Raw genomic sequence first — 15,444 nt, 5'->3', positions numbered from 1 at the left:
CCAGCTCCCACCTGCCTCTCTTGTAGTTTCTCAGTTCACATTCACTCCTTGGTGCATGTTCCCAATAAACTGAGCACTTCCCAAGGAATGGCCATCTAGTTTTAACACTCATCTGGAGCAGCACGTAGTGTTATTTTTAGGCTACAAAATCACAAACAGAATTCATTATTGGCAGTGAAAACTGCAGTCTCTCTTTCCTCCCTTCAAGAGCACACACTGGAGTGAAGTGCCAGGGGATAAAGGTATGGCATTTAATTTCTGGAAACCTCAAAAATTTAATGGTTATGATGAATGGTTCACATCCTGAGCTCCGAGCTGGAGTATGCTGAATTTAGAAAAGAAGGATAAAGTAGTTTCAGATGCAGTCTTGATCCCCAAGGCAACTCTTCCAGTTTATAATTTTCTTAATTCCCTTTGTCTGTTGGAATACTAAAGAGTCAAACAATGAAAAAAAAGAAAAAACCTCATACACATCAGCCGAACTAAGTAAAGGACCCCCTTTTCATCATCCTCTAATCCTTTACAGCAATAATAAAATTAAATGCAAATTACAGCAACAATAGGTTAGAATGAGAGTAATAAAAAAGCTGTCATTTAAAAATAGTAGATTTCTGTTTAAAAGCTACAAAATGTGTACAGTGTGGAAGTAAGTAAAGAGAGAAAAACCATAATCAAGGTGAACAAATTACCTTTCTGTTGAAGTTTGTGTTGGTTTTGGTTTACCTTTCCCTCAACTGTTTATGTCTGGACTAGAAAAGCTCAGCCTTTCTGTTTTGGGGAAAAAACCTGAATATTAGTTTGCTTAACTGCATTTCATCCTGAGTGCAAGAGCACAGAGCCCACAAGGACCTGTCATCATTTCAACAGATGATATAACAAAGAAACAACCTGAGGAGATTTTATCTGTCCCTGAAGTATTTTGTGGTCATTTGTAACAGTTTTTGCAAGGAGGTTTTCTCATCCATTAATTAGGGTTCATTATGGATTTTAAGCAGCCAGCTTTAAAAAATCTATTTTATCAACGTTCCTATTTATTTTGATGGAAACAAACAGGAACAACAAGAATCTTTTGCTGACACCTGGCAGTGAGTTCAGGTCAGTGAAGGGCTGGACAGTTTTTCAAGGTGCCTACTTGCCAGCATGTCTAAAAAGGAGCTGGTGAAGACTAAAGATAAATGTTTGGCTGTAATCAATCAGGATGCCTTGGCTTTATCTCAGAAAGCCTGTCTGGCAGCTTTGCTGGAGATCACAAGTAAAAAAATTCACAATAATTGTAAGCATTTTTTGTAATGAGGTCGCTCACTGGGATATAACTGTGGTTGAGGCAGGAACAAATCAAGGCAATAATAGCATTTGTTGCTTCTCTCTTTAGGGCCACGAATCCACCAAATTTCAGAATTTGATCTTTTGGGGTTTTTTTGATACATGGATAAACTGACTTAAACCAGAAATCTGACTACCCCTAAAAGGCACGTTAGAGGACTAAAATGGTAAAATCTAAAGTTTAGGACAATGCCTATGACACGCAAAACTTCCACAGGGACTTTTATTAACAGCAATTCCTCATTCAGTTAACTCCAGACACTCCACTCGCTCACGGTACAAAACTCTTTGGCTTCTGACAGCTTCACAAAGGAAATGTGCCATTCACACAGTGAATAGGGAATGTATTAATTTGCCTTTCAGAGCGCGTGCAGTCCACTTTGCTGCTGGTAATCTGCATAAAACTGGATTAACGAGTCGGGAATCCTCGGGCTCACGACCGCCAGCGCACCCCGGAAGTGCCGGCCAGTGATAGATTTGGCATGGATGTCTTCCTGAAGAGCTAGGAGGGCTGCTTCCCTGCACACTGCTGTTATCTGCAAAGAAACAACAAAAAAACCAACCACACAGCATTATTACTATTATTATTATTATTATTATTATTATTATTACTTTAAGACAGAGAACCCAAGAACATCAAATCACTCCAAATGCCAAATAATCACAAGTAGTTTTCCCAATTTTTAAATTTTTTAAAATAAATGAGGTTATGGGCAATTTAGGACATCCAAAAAACAGGATGTAGCTTGAACTTTAAACCACAGTACATTAAATTTCACATTACAGCATGCTGCAAATTAACTTACTAATCATATTACCTTGTGTTAAACTCCCCACAACACCTGATAAATTCAAATCCCAACCACCAGCGATACATTTTTCCATCCCCAAAGTGCAAGAGCAGATATTCCCAGGCTCTGCAGGCACTTTTCTTTCCCAGCCTTGCACTGGGAAAGAAATAAGAACAATTAATTCCAAAAGGAGGCTCGGAGGAGAGGGGTGTGTGGAAGGGGAGGAAGGTTAAGGTCTCATACCCTGCAATGTGTTTTTAAGCTCTCTGGACTTCAGACAGCGGAAACAGACTGATGCCAGTGTCACTCTAAAGACACATTACTGTGGTGAAAGGAGCTTGTGGAATGAAAAGAGATATTGTGATTTCCAGTGCAACAGGGAAAACAGTGATCGATATTGACTGCTCCCTTATATCTGTAAATGAAAGAGCCAACTGAAACACATTTGTCCGGCTATTCAGCATATTTTCTCTGTTTGTTCACTTACTGAAAGGAGTTCCCTCGCTTATGCTCTGCTAATGGTTGCCAAAGCCGTTTAGTAGCTTTTTAGGGGATTTAGCAGCATGTTTAGGAAGCTTTCACAAGAAAACATGCATGGATTTAGATGGCTTTGTCAAGTTACAACAATATTACTATTAGTTCTGTGCTGCTCTAATGAGCACCAAAGCTAAACACTGCTGTTCCGCATTTTAACGCTTTTCAGGACTTCAGAGACAGCTGAACGTGGAAGTGCAGCTGAGATTTAGTGCACCAGCTTCTTGTGGAGATCAGTAATGCATCACCCAGAAAGTTAACAGAGAGGCCCTGGTCTTTCTGTGCAAGTTTTTCTCTAAGCAGACATTGTGACTCTGTCCCCATCTCGAACAGGAATATTAAGCTACTTAAAGAAAAAAACCTGCACCAGATCAAACACCCCTTGCACTCCCTGCCTACCACTGACCCCAGAATTCTTCCACAAGGGAAAGACTGGTGATGGAAAAACAGATCCCAAGCATTCTGGACTCAGAACCCGTGTTGAAAAAGGGGCCCATTTCCCCTTGATAAATCCTGCAGTAAGGCCATAAAATGAAGAGACTCTGGAAGTTTTCTGGCATTATTAAAAAAATCCCCAAATGCAGTCCAGCAGGATTTGACTGCCCTGTTCTTCTCACAGAGACCATCACCTATCCACAGCATGAAACGCTGAAGCAGGGTGACACTGCCAAGGTGTTCACTTGTCAGCAGCTGGTTAAGTGAAGGAGAAGCTGAAGGAGACACTGTCAAGCTGTCACATCCAAAACTGAAGGAACACCACTGCCAATCCTACTTCTTCCCGTTTCATTTGTACACCGATACACTCAGGAGGAATTCACCCATAGGCTGATAGCTCTGATGAAGCTTTCACCTGTTCTCTATGCTCTGCCAACACTATCAGTAACAGTGATGACAACTCACTTCCAAATGATTTTTTTTTGTTTTAATTTTATTCTTAAATACTGAACCATAAGTTCTGTGATAACTGAAAATCACTAGACATGAGGAAGCACCAGAAAACTCATTATTTTTGGCTTCTTAAAAGCATTTCAGCTGCTTTTGAGGGACAAGGGAAGGCATACATTTAAGGCATAAATTATTGTTCTCCCTTTCCATGGCTGCACTCAGAATTTTTGTGGACTAAATCTTTTCTATATTACTGAGTAATAAACAGCAGGCGTTACAGCACAGCATCGAAAATGCAGGCCCTTGTGTCTGGTCACAGAGTCACATGGACTTGTTTCCATTCCTTGGCTAACCCAGGGGATCAGGTTTCTGAGGTAAGAGATTCAACAAGGCAAGTTTGATTATTTTGCTTTGTTCAGTATGCAAACTTACAAAAAAAAATCCTCACAAGCATTCTCACTAGCTGATAAAGGTAAATCACTCATGGAAAGCAAACACAAGTAGTGGTGTAGCCACAGCGAGAGGAGGGTGAATTCATCTGCTGAATTCAGACCTTATTGGCCTAAGGTCACTGGTCTGTCATGGAGTCTCCTTGTCACAGCCACGTTAGGACATTTCTTACCAGATGGAGCAACAGAAGGGCTTTTAAATGTCATTTCTGTGGATTGAGGAAAAAAGGGAAGGCCACAGAAGAGGCTGTAACTGACAGCAGAGGAAGGAGACCCTTTGCAGCAAGACATGGATTTTTTCCAGGCTTAGCAGCACTCCAAACCCAGAAGCTGCATCCACACCACCAGCTTTAAAATCCTGCAACAGGTCTACTCCCAATGAACTTCTCCTATGGCTTTCTTAAATCACTTCTTTTGGCCTCTTCAAGATCAGCCTGTATCAAGTGCCACAGTCCAATCACCCTTATATAATAAAGCACTTTTGTTTGTATGAAACCTGGCAATTTCAGCAAGTCCTCCTGTTCCCTGTTTTATGAGAAAGGTGATGCATCTGCTCTTCCCTGCTCACCTTCCCTGTACCATCGATGATTTTACAGAGTTTTATCTCCTTCCCTCCCAGTCAAGTCTTTGCAAGCTGAAGAGTCCTCAGTGACTCAGACCTTGCTCCTGCCCAACCTGTCCATTTTCCTCCCACCTGCCAGTGCTGCCTTGGCCAGTTCTGCCCTGAGCTCTCACTGCTGAGTGCCTCAAGCTGTGCAGGGCACAGAGGGGGCTGTACCAGGCCATAGCTCTGTCCCTGGGCTGCTTGCAGTCCCTTTCTTATCATTGTATTTGTGCTGAGAGGATTTTTCTCAGAAGATTATTGATGCTGCCTCTAGTATCTCTTCCCAAGTGACAGTACCTAATTTAGGCCAAATTATTTGTGAGTTTGAAGCTTGGGCAATATTAATTTTTCTCCATTGCATTTAGTAGGATGAACAGCATCTGGCCACCTCGATAAATGAATGCTAAGAACCAGCATTACCTACCTGCAAGGCAATTCTTAATGAGTTTCAAATAAAAATACTAAGGGATCATCATTTTTACCTTTTCAGTACACAAAAAAAGGACAAATAAAAGTGCAGTCTTTTGGATCCCTGTGTGTTGTGAGGAACAGGAACAACATCCTAGTCCTGTTCCAAAGGCAAAAATACATCTCACTGTGCGGAGAGACAAAATAGATATTTTGTGACTGCATCTGAATCCAGAGTGGCTTTCAGCACCCACTCTAGGACAGTAATGAAGGCATCAAGTGATTGTCAGAGACAGCAGTGATTAAACAGCAACACACCAGGCACCAGGTAATCAACTGTACCCACTGTAACTGCACGGGTGCTACTGCAGCGTAAAGAGGCAGCCAGGCGGGGTAAAAAGCTGTTGAATCTAAGAGTACCAGAATATCCCCTAGTTTGGTTATTATTAGTATCATTATCAAAGGAAGTTTACCAAACAGAATTCTCATTTCAAATGGAGTCAGAGCAATTTACCAACCAATGCATTCATCTGCTGTCTACAGTCATCTCTTACCATGGGAATACTTTTGAATTCATGTGTAAAAAACCAGTGCAGTGCTTTCTTGAAGGACTGCTTTATTATCTCAGGGATGATCTTTAAGATCAGAAAATAAACAATTAATTTAGAATTCTGCTTCAAAGTGAAAAAGGCACTAGCATCAAGCTTTCCTGGGAGGAAAGGAGAATTAAAATCTGCTGTCTGAGCCACACACACAGAGATCAATAAAAAACAAAGCCACATACCAGCCCAGAGCTATGCTACAAACAACGATGAGCCCCCCAGCAGGAAAGGATTTACACCTAGTCGTTCTCTCCTGCCCCATTCCATTCCCAGCAACAATAAAATGCCCGGTGCCAGTTACTGTTCCCTGCATAACCAGCACTGAGCCCGACCCATCTTTCCCCAGAAACCAATGGTTACGCTGGCTGCTTCAGCTGGGCCATGTCTCCCCCATTCTGGCATTAAGCACCAACTCTTTCCAGCCGACTTGAAGTCCTTTTCAGCTTCTATGTATTTAAAGTGCTCTAAATAGCTTTAAAAAACCTCAAAAAAAAAAAAAGCTCTTCTGTGTTAAAGCCTTAGGTATTTTCAAGAAAGTGGTTTTGTTAGGGCCGAGTGTGCTGGGAACACCTGTGAATGTGGGCTTTAATTGGGCTGCAGCTGGTGTCGATTGTGTGCGCCATAACTGGCAGCCACTGCCTGGCCCTACATTGTGTTTCATTTTCCTTTTTCCTTCCTTTTTAACTCGCTCCTCCACCCCGCCAGTTAAAGTTGTAAGGGATTGTGTGTGAGAGAGGGATTAGGAGCCTGGAAACAAGAATAGTGCCCTGCGGGTTGTGAATAGCACAAATTGGGGCTCTTCCTGGCGGAGCAGTACCTGCGAGGCTGAGCGCCCGCCGGGCACCTCAAAGGGAGCCGGGACCAGGTCTGGGGCCTCGCCTTTCCCGCTCAGCCAGGGAGGGATAAAAGCTTCACACACGGCATTTGAAAAAGACATGAATAACCCCCGGGTCTCGACATCTGTGTCTCACTTGGGCGAATTCCTGCCCTACCCCTGTGCCAGGAGCTGCCTTGTGAGAGCAAAAGACTTATCCCCACTAAACAGGGATAGCTGGAAAGTTCTCAGGACCCACCTGACTAAGGGAAAAGGTGGGCATGGATGCCTTTCCAAAGCGAGAAGCTGCTCCGTAGGCAGAGAGGAGATGGGAGAGGTTGCTGACTGTACTCTTAAAATCCACATAAATAATTCAACGTGGCTCCAGCAGCGCACAACTTCCCACAAGGGATTTGTAGGGGGCTCAAAGCAGTGCTGGGCAGAGATGTAAAAATACCTCGAGGTTTGTGCCACCCCCAGCAGGTCACTCCTGCTCAGTCTGGGACGCCATGGCCCCGCTTTCCCCCCTCTCCTTTGTGCAGGCACCACCCGCTGCCGGCTGCAGGCTCCCGCCCGGCTCTGTGCTGGCTCCAGGGCTCAGCTGGCCCTTTCATTCACCGATTCAATGCAGCAGACCATCAGAAAACTAATCCAGAAATGAAATAAAAAGAGCCTTAGCTTGCTGCTGGGGTATTGAGATGGGCTCAGGGGGTATTCGACAAGTCGGCATGGGAGGAGTGGGGAGCACAGCAAGTGGGATGAGTTGTGCTCCAGGAGCTGCTGGGGAGACCTGCCCTAGATGAACATGCTATTTTAAGATGTCACAAATATATTTTTTTCTTTAAAATGGGATAAACTGAGAGGATCTTAGCTGCTGAGAGGTGAAGTTTTTGATGTGTTTCAAAAAGGCTTAAATGTAGCACTTCTCTTGTTTCACCTTCCCCTGTTTTATGTATAAGCCAAGAAAGACAAGAAAACAGCTTTTTTCTCTTGTCTGCTCAGAGAAATTGTTACAGATTGCTAAAAATCTTGTTCTGTATAGAGGAAAAAGTTTCCAATACTATGGAACTATTGAACACCTTGTGATAAATTTTGACCAATGTTTGAAAGACAAAGAATCACCCTGTATGTGCATCTCGTCATTCTGCTCAGTTCTATGATCTGTGTAGATCTAAATTGGATGGATTACAGAATCAAATAATGGTTTGGGTTGCAAGGGACCTTAAAGATTACCTAGTTCTAACCCCTCTGCCATGGGCAGGGAACCTTCCACTAAACCAGGCTGCTCAGAACTTGGCTTTGAACACTTCCATGGATGGGGTATCCACAAAATGATACAATTATACATTTGGGCATTTTGCAAAGGGTGAATAATCTGTTCTAACTAGAAAATGATGAAGTGTATTAGCATCATGCTTTTCAGACAGTATCCATTCACTCCTCAGACTCATGTACTGAACTATGGGACCTATGGAGTGGATTTGCTTAGGATATGACTGTCACTCCCTAAAATTTTCCCAGCTGAAGTGTCCCAGCAAGGCCCTCACAGGCTGCACAAGGCCTCAGTGAGACAGAGGCGTCTTTGATCTCTAATAATCTATGTTGTAAACTTATTATCTTTCTTCAAGTTAAAGCACTTACATCTCTACAGTTCTGTATTTAGGAACACTGCCTTGGAGTGGGTGAGTTCCTACCCTCAGCAATGACAGTCTACAATTAGATATTATTTTTCATAAAAATATAGACTTCTTTCTCCCTTGTTTATTAAAGAGACATTCATTATTAGCAGACATTGGACTGCCTACTTTAAAACAAGTCTGTACTGATGAGGCAGCATCTTTGCAATTTTTAAATGCAAAGGACAGCTATTACTTTTTAAGCAACCTGGTCTAGTGGAAAGTGTCCCTGGCCATGCCAAGGGGGTGGAATGAGATTATCTTTAAGGTCCCTTCCATCCCACACCATAAACCCAGGATTATGTGTATCCTGTGTCTCTGAGAGCAAATGATCTCTGCTATTCCTGATTCCTTTAATGAGAAATTGTTAAGCACAATGTAATTGAATAAAACCAGCTCCTTTAATGATGTCTGTAAGTGAGCTTAGTTCAGAGCAGTCTGCACAACTTAACGTACCATTTGCTTATTTGTGTAATTTTGTGGCTTAATGTTCAGGTGACCACGTGTGTGGGTGTCCACAGCTTACCTGAGGTTGCTGCACAGGAACACAAAGCTGTCCTGTTCCTGAATACATCTGATTTGACCAGGATGGGGGTTCCCATGAAAGGTTCACCCTTTGCATGGCGGCCACGGCAAAGACCAAGTCCTCCTGCTCTCTACTCGTGTCAGCCAGGCTTCAGAATCAGCTGAAGGTGAACCAAGAGCTGAGCCAGACAACTGGCCAGCTGCACATGTGGGACAATCATAGCAACAATTAATGAGGCAGAGTGACCCCAAAATGCTGCCTTTAATTGCTCTTCCAGTACCACAAACTGAGCAGGGGCTGTGCCCGGGCAGCAGACAGCATCACATGTATCAGTAGCTCCTGCTATTCTATAAAGCTCACACACGCCCAGGGAAGGGAAAGATGAGGTGTGTAGCCAAAATGAGGTGTATGTATCATAACTCCAGCACATGATGACAGCTAAGGGGAATAAAGCAGAGCTCTCAGTGGTACATGCTCAGTGTCATCACACATACCTCTGCTCATCCCGACATGTTCTAACAGAGCGAAGCCTCGGCTCCATCTGCAAGCTTTCTTTTTTTCTTCCTTCCACTCTCTTAAAAAATATTACTAGATGTGGTATCCTTCCAAGCAATGTATAAAACATGTAAATTCCGATTTCAATTTTGTAACTACAAGCCCAAAACGCAGCTATTTTCCAAGAGGCGCCCGCCGATATGGCTCCCATCACTTTGGCAGAGACATGGCATAGCTACACCTCTCACAAAGGAATTCCGTAACAAAACGAGTTTTTACATGCTGGGACTAAATATTTTTAAACAGCACTCTCTGCCAACTTCAAGTTTCAGCTATATTTGTGCAACTAAAAAAAAAAAAAACCCCCCCCAAAAAAATCACATGCATGTTTCTATACAAGATTAAGCTGCATTTCTGGTTAACCTCAGAATTATTTCATTTTTATATAAACATTTAATGGGAAAGTTTAACTTCTTCCCTTCAATGAGGAAAAGGAAGCCAAGCCACTAGAAAAACAGAGTCTTTCTATGTGTGTGTGTGTGTGTGTGTGTTTGTGCACGCACTCATTTTAATTAAAAGTAATTAAGAGAATCCTGTGTTCTCACTCACAGTCTGCTGGTGCTGCAGAGGGCCTGGACACAGAGCCAAGGGTATTCTGCCGAACGCCGCCAGCAAGAGAGATTGGATTATGCAACTAAAAACTTAAAACTAGAAGACTTCATCATTAGCTGTGGCTGTCATGAGTTTCTCCCTAGGAAAAAAAACCTATAAAACAGATTTGGCAGCTCCCACCTTATGAAACCTATCAGGATGGAGGTGTTAAGCAGTTGCTGCGTTTGCTTGCTTGCTTTTCAGATTTCGAGGCACTTACAAGGCTGGGTGATATATTCAGCATATTCCCTATTTCTTGCACTGGAAGATAATTCTTGCCTTTCCTTTCTCAAGTTTAACCTGAGCAGAGGCCTCAGACTCCTATCAAAACAAAGCAAATAAAAGCAACTCTGCAAAAACAACTGGGAGAAGTGCTCTCTCTTCCCTAAAAATATTATTTTTTGGTCAACAGAACACAGCCAGTCTAGAACTATCTTTCATCTCCAGCTACATTTCTATTACATTATATCACCATTTAAAGGTAGCTACAACCCCAAACTTTTGAATCCAATACAAAGAAGGAAAGCAAAAAAAACCCACCTTTTTTCATGGGTTCATTTAAACTCTGCCTTTCGTCCTGTCTTTGGAGCCATGGTAAATATTGTCCTGATTTGGACCTTACACAGCAGGTTAAAAATAGCAACCGTAGTTACCTACAAATGAGCTATCATAACACAACACAGTAAAAGCAAACTCACTCAGTTAAAAATAATGACAAATCTCCTAGAAACTTAGTTTTTCTGTCAGTTTGGACAGAAAGCACACAAATGCTACAATAGTAAGAGTTATACTTTCTTGGTGACGTGTGCATTCTCATCCTGGGTTGAGGTGAGAAAAGACATTTGGGGAGAACACACATAATGCCCTTAATGGAAGCTCTCTAGCCTTTATTTATTGGGTTCTCAGTTCCTGGAAGGTGTGAGATGTCTCCTGTGGAGTATCTATTTCCCCAGCAGAAAGCTAAAGGAATTTCAAGCTGTTTCTAAGTTTATCTCTTGGAACTTCTCATGGCACCAGCTGCTCGTGTTTCCCAGGAAAATCAGGGAGGAGGACTACTGCATGCCTGTATTCCAGGGAGGCAGAGTGTGGCTGGGCGGACAGGCAGACCTAGAAAGCAATGCCATTAAGCCCCAGCAAAATGCCTTTGTGTACGGTTATTATTCTTAAAGGAGGAAGCAAAAAATGCTGGAAAAGAACTTACTCAAGTTCTAACGCAGGGTTTGCTTGTGCAAGAAAAGAAATGAAGTAATTGCAGCAAGAAAAGAAACCACGAATGATGCAAATATATGGAACAAGAAAAGTGGGGTACCAACAATTACCTTAAGGATTGATGAAGGGTTATGTTTCAATGGAACAGAAAATCAGTTAAGGTCTCTGCTTTTGCATTGTTAACGTTACAAGTTGAAATCTGGGTTCCCTCCTCCAGCTGAGGAAACTGAATCCATGTAATGTCTGAAAGTCATCCAGATCTGCTTACTCCATGGATAACAGACCTAATTTAACAAATTCTTCTCTTTCATAATTGTAAACTCCTTCTACACCTGTGCCACATTAATGCAAGAACTTCCTTTGGTCTCTTGCGTTTTTTCCCCCTCCTTCCTTGTCTAGGCAAGACAATGTAATGCAAATTTCCAACACTATGAATATTTAGAAAACAGGTCACTTGAATTTCTCTTCACAAAGATGCTTCACATTCAAAATTTACCTTCAGCATCTCTGCAAATATGCACGGGGGAAGCAGAGGAGTGTCCCTTCCCCTTCCTCCATGTTGCATGCAGCTTTGCTTTTTAATATTAACAGCATTTTAACTTCTTAGAAGTTGCAGTCTAACATGATACTCAAACAATTTAAGGCCAGAAAAGTAGGAGATTTATGCTTAGTAGTGTTCAAGGAAGAAGAGGATGAAGCCCAAAGGAGGATGCCACAAGAGTGAGCTCAGAAACTGTAACATAACTAAGGACCACAGCTGAAAGATCATAAAAAGGCACTAAGAAACATGCAACCAGTGGCAGGACAGTCCTGAAGTGATCCTGAGGCACACTCACAAATTCAAGTCACCATCAGGTTTTTTGCCTCCTGCTGTAGGGCTGCTTTGCCTACCAGAGCCTGAGTGAATACACAGGAAAAGACCATCTGCTCCTCTTACCTGCAGCGTTGTGGGTGCACTCCTCTTGCTAGCTAGAGCCTACAGCACACATATGCCTTCTCCTGAACTTCCACAAATATTTTACTGTGCTGAATTGTGTGGCCAAGCTATAAAATGACACAATAAAGCAAAACTGCTCTCCCTGAAGCCATTCCAGCCTATCTGACAGGCTCAGGAATCAGCCAGCATCCCACTCTGCATGGCATAGAGGACTCTAAGGATGACAGCATCCAACAGCTTATGCCAAGTAGACATGAGTCTGTGAGGTGGAATAAAAAGGACACCTTAATTGTATCATTGCCTTTGTCCTTAGCAGATGCTGCTCTTTCTGCCTTGTGTGGGTATCTACAACTGGTATTGTCTCCAGATCCTTGTTAAGAGCTGAGATCTGATTTGCTCAGGAATTGCCTGTGTGCATGAGAAAGTGTGAACTTTCCACTTCCTTGTGTATTGTATTTACACATTTCACATTAGATGTACAGATAGTAGGACAGACAAAAAGTCTTAATGCCTCTGCAAAAACAATAAAAGGTGACCAAAAGAATGAGGACACCACATCCAGCATGCTGCCACAGAAGCACAGTTTTCCATACTGAACCAAAAACCAGATGCTATTTTCTCTCAGCTTTGAAATTATTCAGTACTCCTAAGAGCAGATGTTCTTAACATTTCCCACTTAGTATCATATTTAATACTTTTCATGCTATCTGGAAAATTCTTTGATATCAATAATTTGTTTTTTATGGGGTGAGCAAGTTTTAAATGCATGAAATGTCACAGGGAAGCTGGACTTTATTCCTTCCTTTTATTTTGCATGACACCATACAACTGGTACTTCTCAGCAGCCCAGAGTGGTGAAGCTGCTTGTTTTAGCTCAAAGGGCTGTGATTGAGAAAGCCTCCCTTGTCCTGCAATGTGCCCCTCCCATTTATCAAGTGACTTCCAGATCAAATGGATGACTCTGAGACTTGGAAGGGCACAGCACCACAGCGACACTGCAGCACTGAAGCCCTTTCTCCCCCCACATAACCATGTTGGGAACAGCAGCCGGAGCACCAGGGAGCCTGAAACAATGTGGGACTCTCACTCTGCTTCATTAAATGCTATTTTGCTAAATTAAAGGCCACAAGTTATATTGTATCCATAAGCACATGCATGCCACAGGCCTTTCCCCTTCCATATCTCCCTCAGCTGTGGACCATGCAAAATCCCATGAAAGACATATTTCAACTTTTCAGTTGGGGTTTGTTTTTGGTGAGAGCAGGACTTTCTACCCCTCAGTGGACACAGCACTCAAACCACACTGCCAAATATTACATGATGTCCTTTCCAGAGTTAATTTTTAATTTCCTGACTTCGCTGCATGGGAAATTTTCAAATTGTCTTGGCGGTCACCTAGAGGCATGCACAGACCTAATTGCAGGAGTGAATGCAGTGTCAGCCCAAATGCAAACCTCTGGACTCAGTGAGGAATTTCTGCAGAATTAGCTCCTTGGTTGAATTAAGTTCCAGAGAGACCCACACTCCAAGGATCAACTGCAAATGTATCGCAAAGGGCGAGAGCCTTTCTTGCCCCAGCCTGCAGCCAGGGGAGGCAGGTGTTTTCAATGTGTCACTCAAAAACCTGGTGATTTTCTGTTTTCACTTTTTAATGCCCCAATTCATAACCCACAGATGTTGTGCATGGCTATAAATCTTGGCACCCTCTCCTCTGCGAAAGAGTTTCTCCGGTATTCAATTTTCTTTGCTTTACCTTAAGTCACCCTAATCATGCTGACATCTACTATCGATGATTATATTAGCCCTAAAAGATCCTTAAACAAATGAAAAGGACTGACTTCCACTCCTAAAGTTCTGCTTCCAATTTTCTAAAGGAAATTAAATAATGTATAAATCAAATGCTGGGCGCAAGCCCAGGCAGCTGAACATCGCTTTGTCCTTTCAAAGTGAAGACAAAGTGTCTGCTACGGAAGGGACAAGCCAAGAGAAATAAAGCTTAACCTCAGCTCCATGTGAAAGTGATTTGGGATAATCGGGGGAATCTGCAAGGAGGTTAAAAAGGGGACCACATACTAACAGGGGAACTTCACACAACGATCAAAAATATATCAAGAGCTGACCCTCACCTGGAGGAGCTGCACAGCCCTGACAGCTTTGTTACACCGGAGCAGAGTGCGAAGGGCAGGAGAAAGAAGAGATGAGCAGGAAGTCAAAAATCTATTTATGGCTGCCATTTGTCATGTTTTGGTAATCTTATCAGGGTGAGTTTTTTTCAGTTTTGCAAGATTTATAACTAAGTACTGCCTGACAACCTTGCAGTATGTGTGCACACTACTTTCCAGTTCTCCTTTAGCTTGTACACACTACTTAGATTATTAAATCAACCACCAAGGGACTTCTGAATTTATGTACTATTGATGGACTGCTGATCCTTCTCTTTAACACAGTATATGTATCTAGGAGGGGAAAAAAGCAGTAAAATGTGCTAGATTTCTTCCTGGTATTATTTACCAAGCAAGCAATTGCTTTAATTGCCACAAGGCATTTCTTAGAACTATTGGGGAAGATGTACTTTGTAATATGATTTCTCGATTAAAAGGAGATCCTAATCAAGTCTATACTGCTTCAACATGAGTTCACACTGACATTTTTGCACACAGCAGGGTGTGTCTGAAATCTCTGATCAGCACTAGAGTTCACGGTTAGGGTCAGCTTAACCCTATTCACATAAACCAAACTTTGGTGGGGAGAAAAAGATGTGACATGCAGCTGTCAGTGCCCCAACTGTGTACACTCGTATTTCCAAAATATTCCTGTCCTCATCTTTCCAAAGTACAGAATATTTCAGATGTGATGCACATGGCCCTTAAGCTCAGATGGTGGAGAAGTCTCATCTTTACACTTTCTTGAGAAACTTGCAAAATTGTTTTCAGCACTGTCACTTAGCAGTTGTTTGGTCTGTCACCACACGAAGTGAGCAGCTGGCAAAGCAGGGACAGCCACGTAACACTTACATGTGAATGTGAATTCAACACATATCTTGCTTAGCTGCTGCAAACCTGTCAGGGAATGCTTCACTGTTTAAAAAAAAACCAAAACATAAACCCATAAACAAAATCCCTATAAGTTCATTTCCCTTTTAAAAAGATGAGTCTGTACACACGCTCTTTTATTGTAGAGTTGAAGTACATGATGAGTGCAGCTGCCATTTAATGGGCTACAAATTCATCTGAACATCAAGCACCCTTGATTCAGAAGAACCAACAGGTTTACTGGGTTCACAGCCTTGTAATTTAGTGACAAGTATCGATGACTTTCACAAAAGCTATAAAATATTAGAACAAGCTTCAGGAATGTTATTACCTTAAAAGAGGCAATTCAACCAACCTGTGAGCTGGGGGATTCTCCCATCCATCTCCCTGTCTTCTGACAGACCCCCTGCAAAGGAAGCACCAGCCCAGCTACGGCTGTGTTTGAAAAAGCAAAGCAAGCAGTGGAACTGAGGGGGATTTCATGGCACCACAAGGCTTCACACAAAAA

General features: G+C 42.5%; 1 protein-coding gene across 1 annotated transcript in view; it reads right to left on the bottom strand.

Moving 5' to 3' along the window:
• Positions 1-1,084: 1,084 nt before the first annotated feature.
• The window catches only part of SPATA5 (spermatogenesis associated 5), a 161,764-nt gene continuing 147,404 nt past the window's right edge, over positions 1,085-15,444 (bottom strand). Inside the window, 1 exon segment of the mRNA XM_030946841.1 lies at positions 1,085-1,859. Within this exon segment, the coding sequence (XP_030802701.1) occupies positions 1,683-1,859 (177 nt within the window). The 3' untranslated portion in view covers positions 1,085-1,682.

This window comes from Camarhynchus parvulus, chromosome 4 (genome assembly GCF_901933205.1).
Source record: "Camarhynchus parvulus chromosome 4, STF_HiC, whole genome shotgun sequence".
Classification (NCBI taxonomy): Eukaryota; Metazoa; Chordata; class Aves; order Passeriformes; family Thraupidae; genus Camarhynchus; species Camarhynchus parvulus.
The sequence above is the reverse complement of the archived record's forward strand: the minus strand, read 5'-3'. Positions and strand labels throughout refer to the sequence as shown.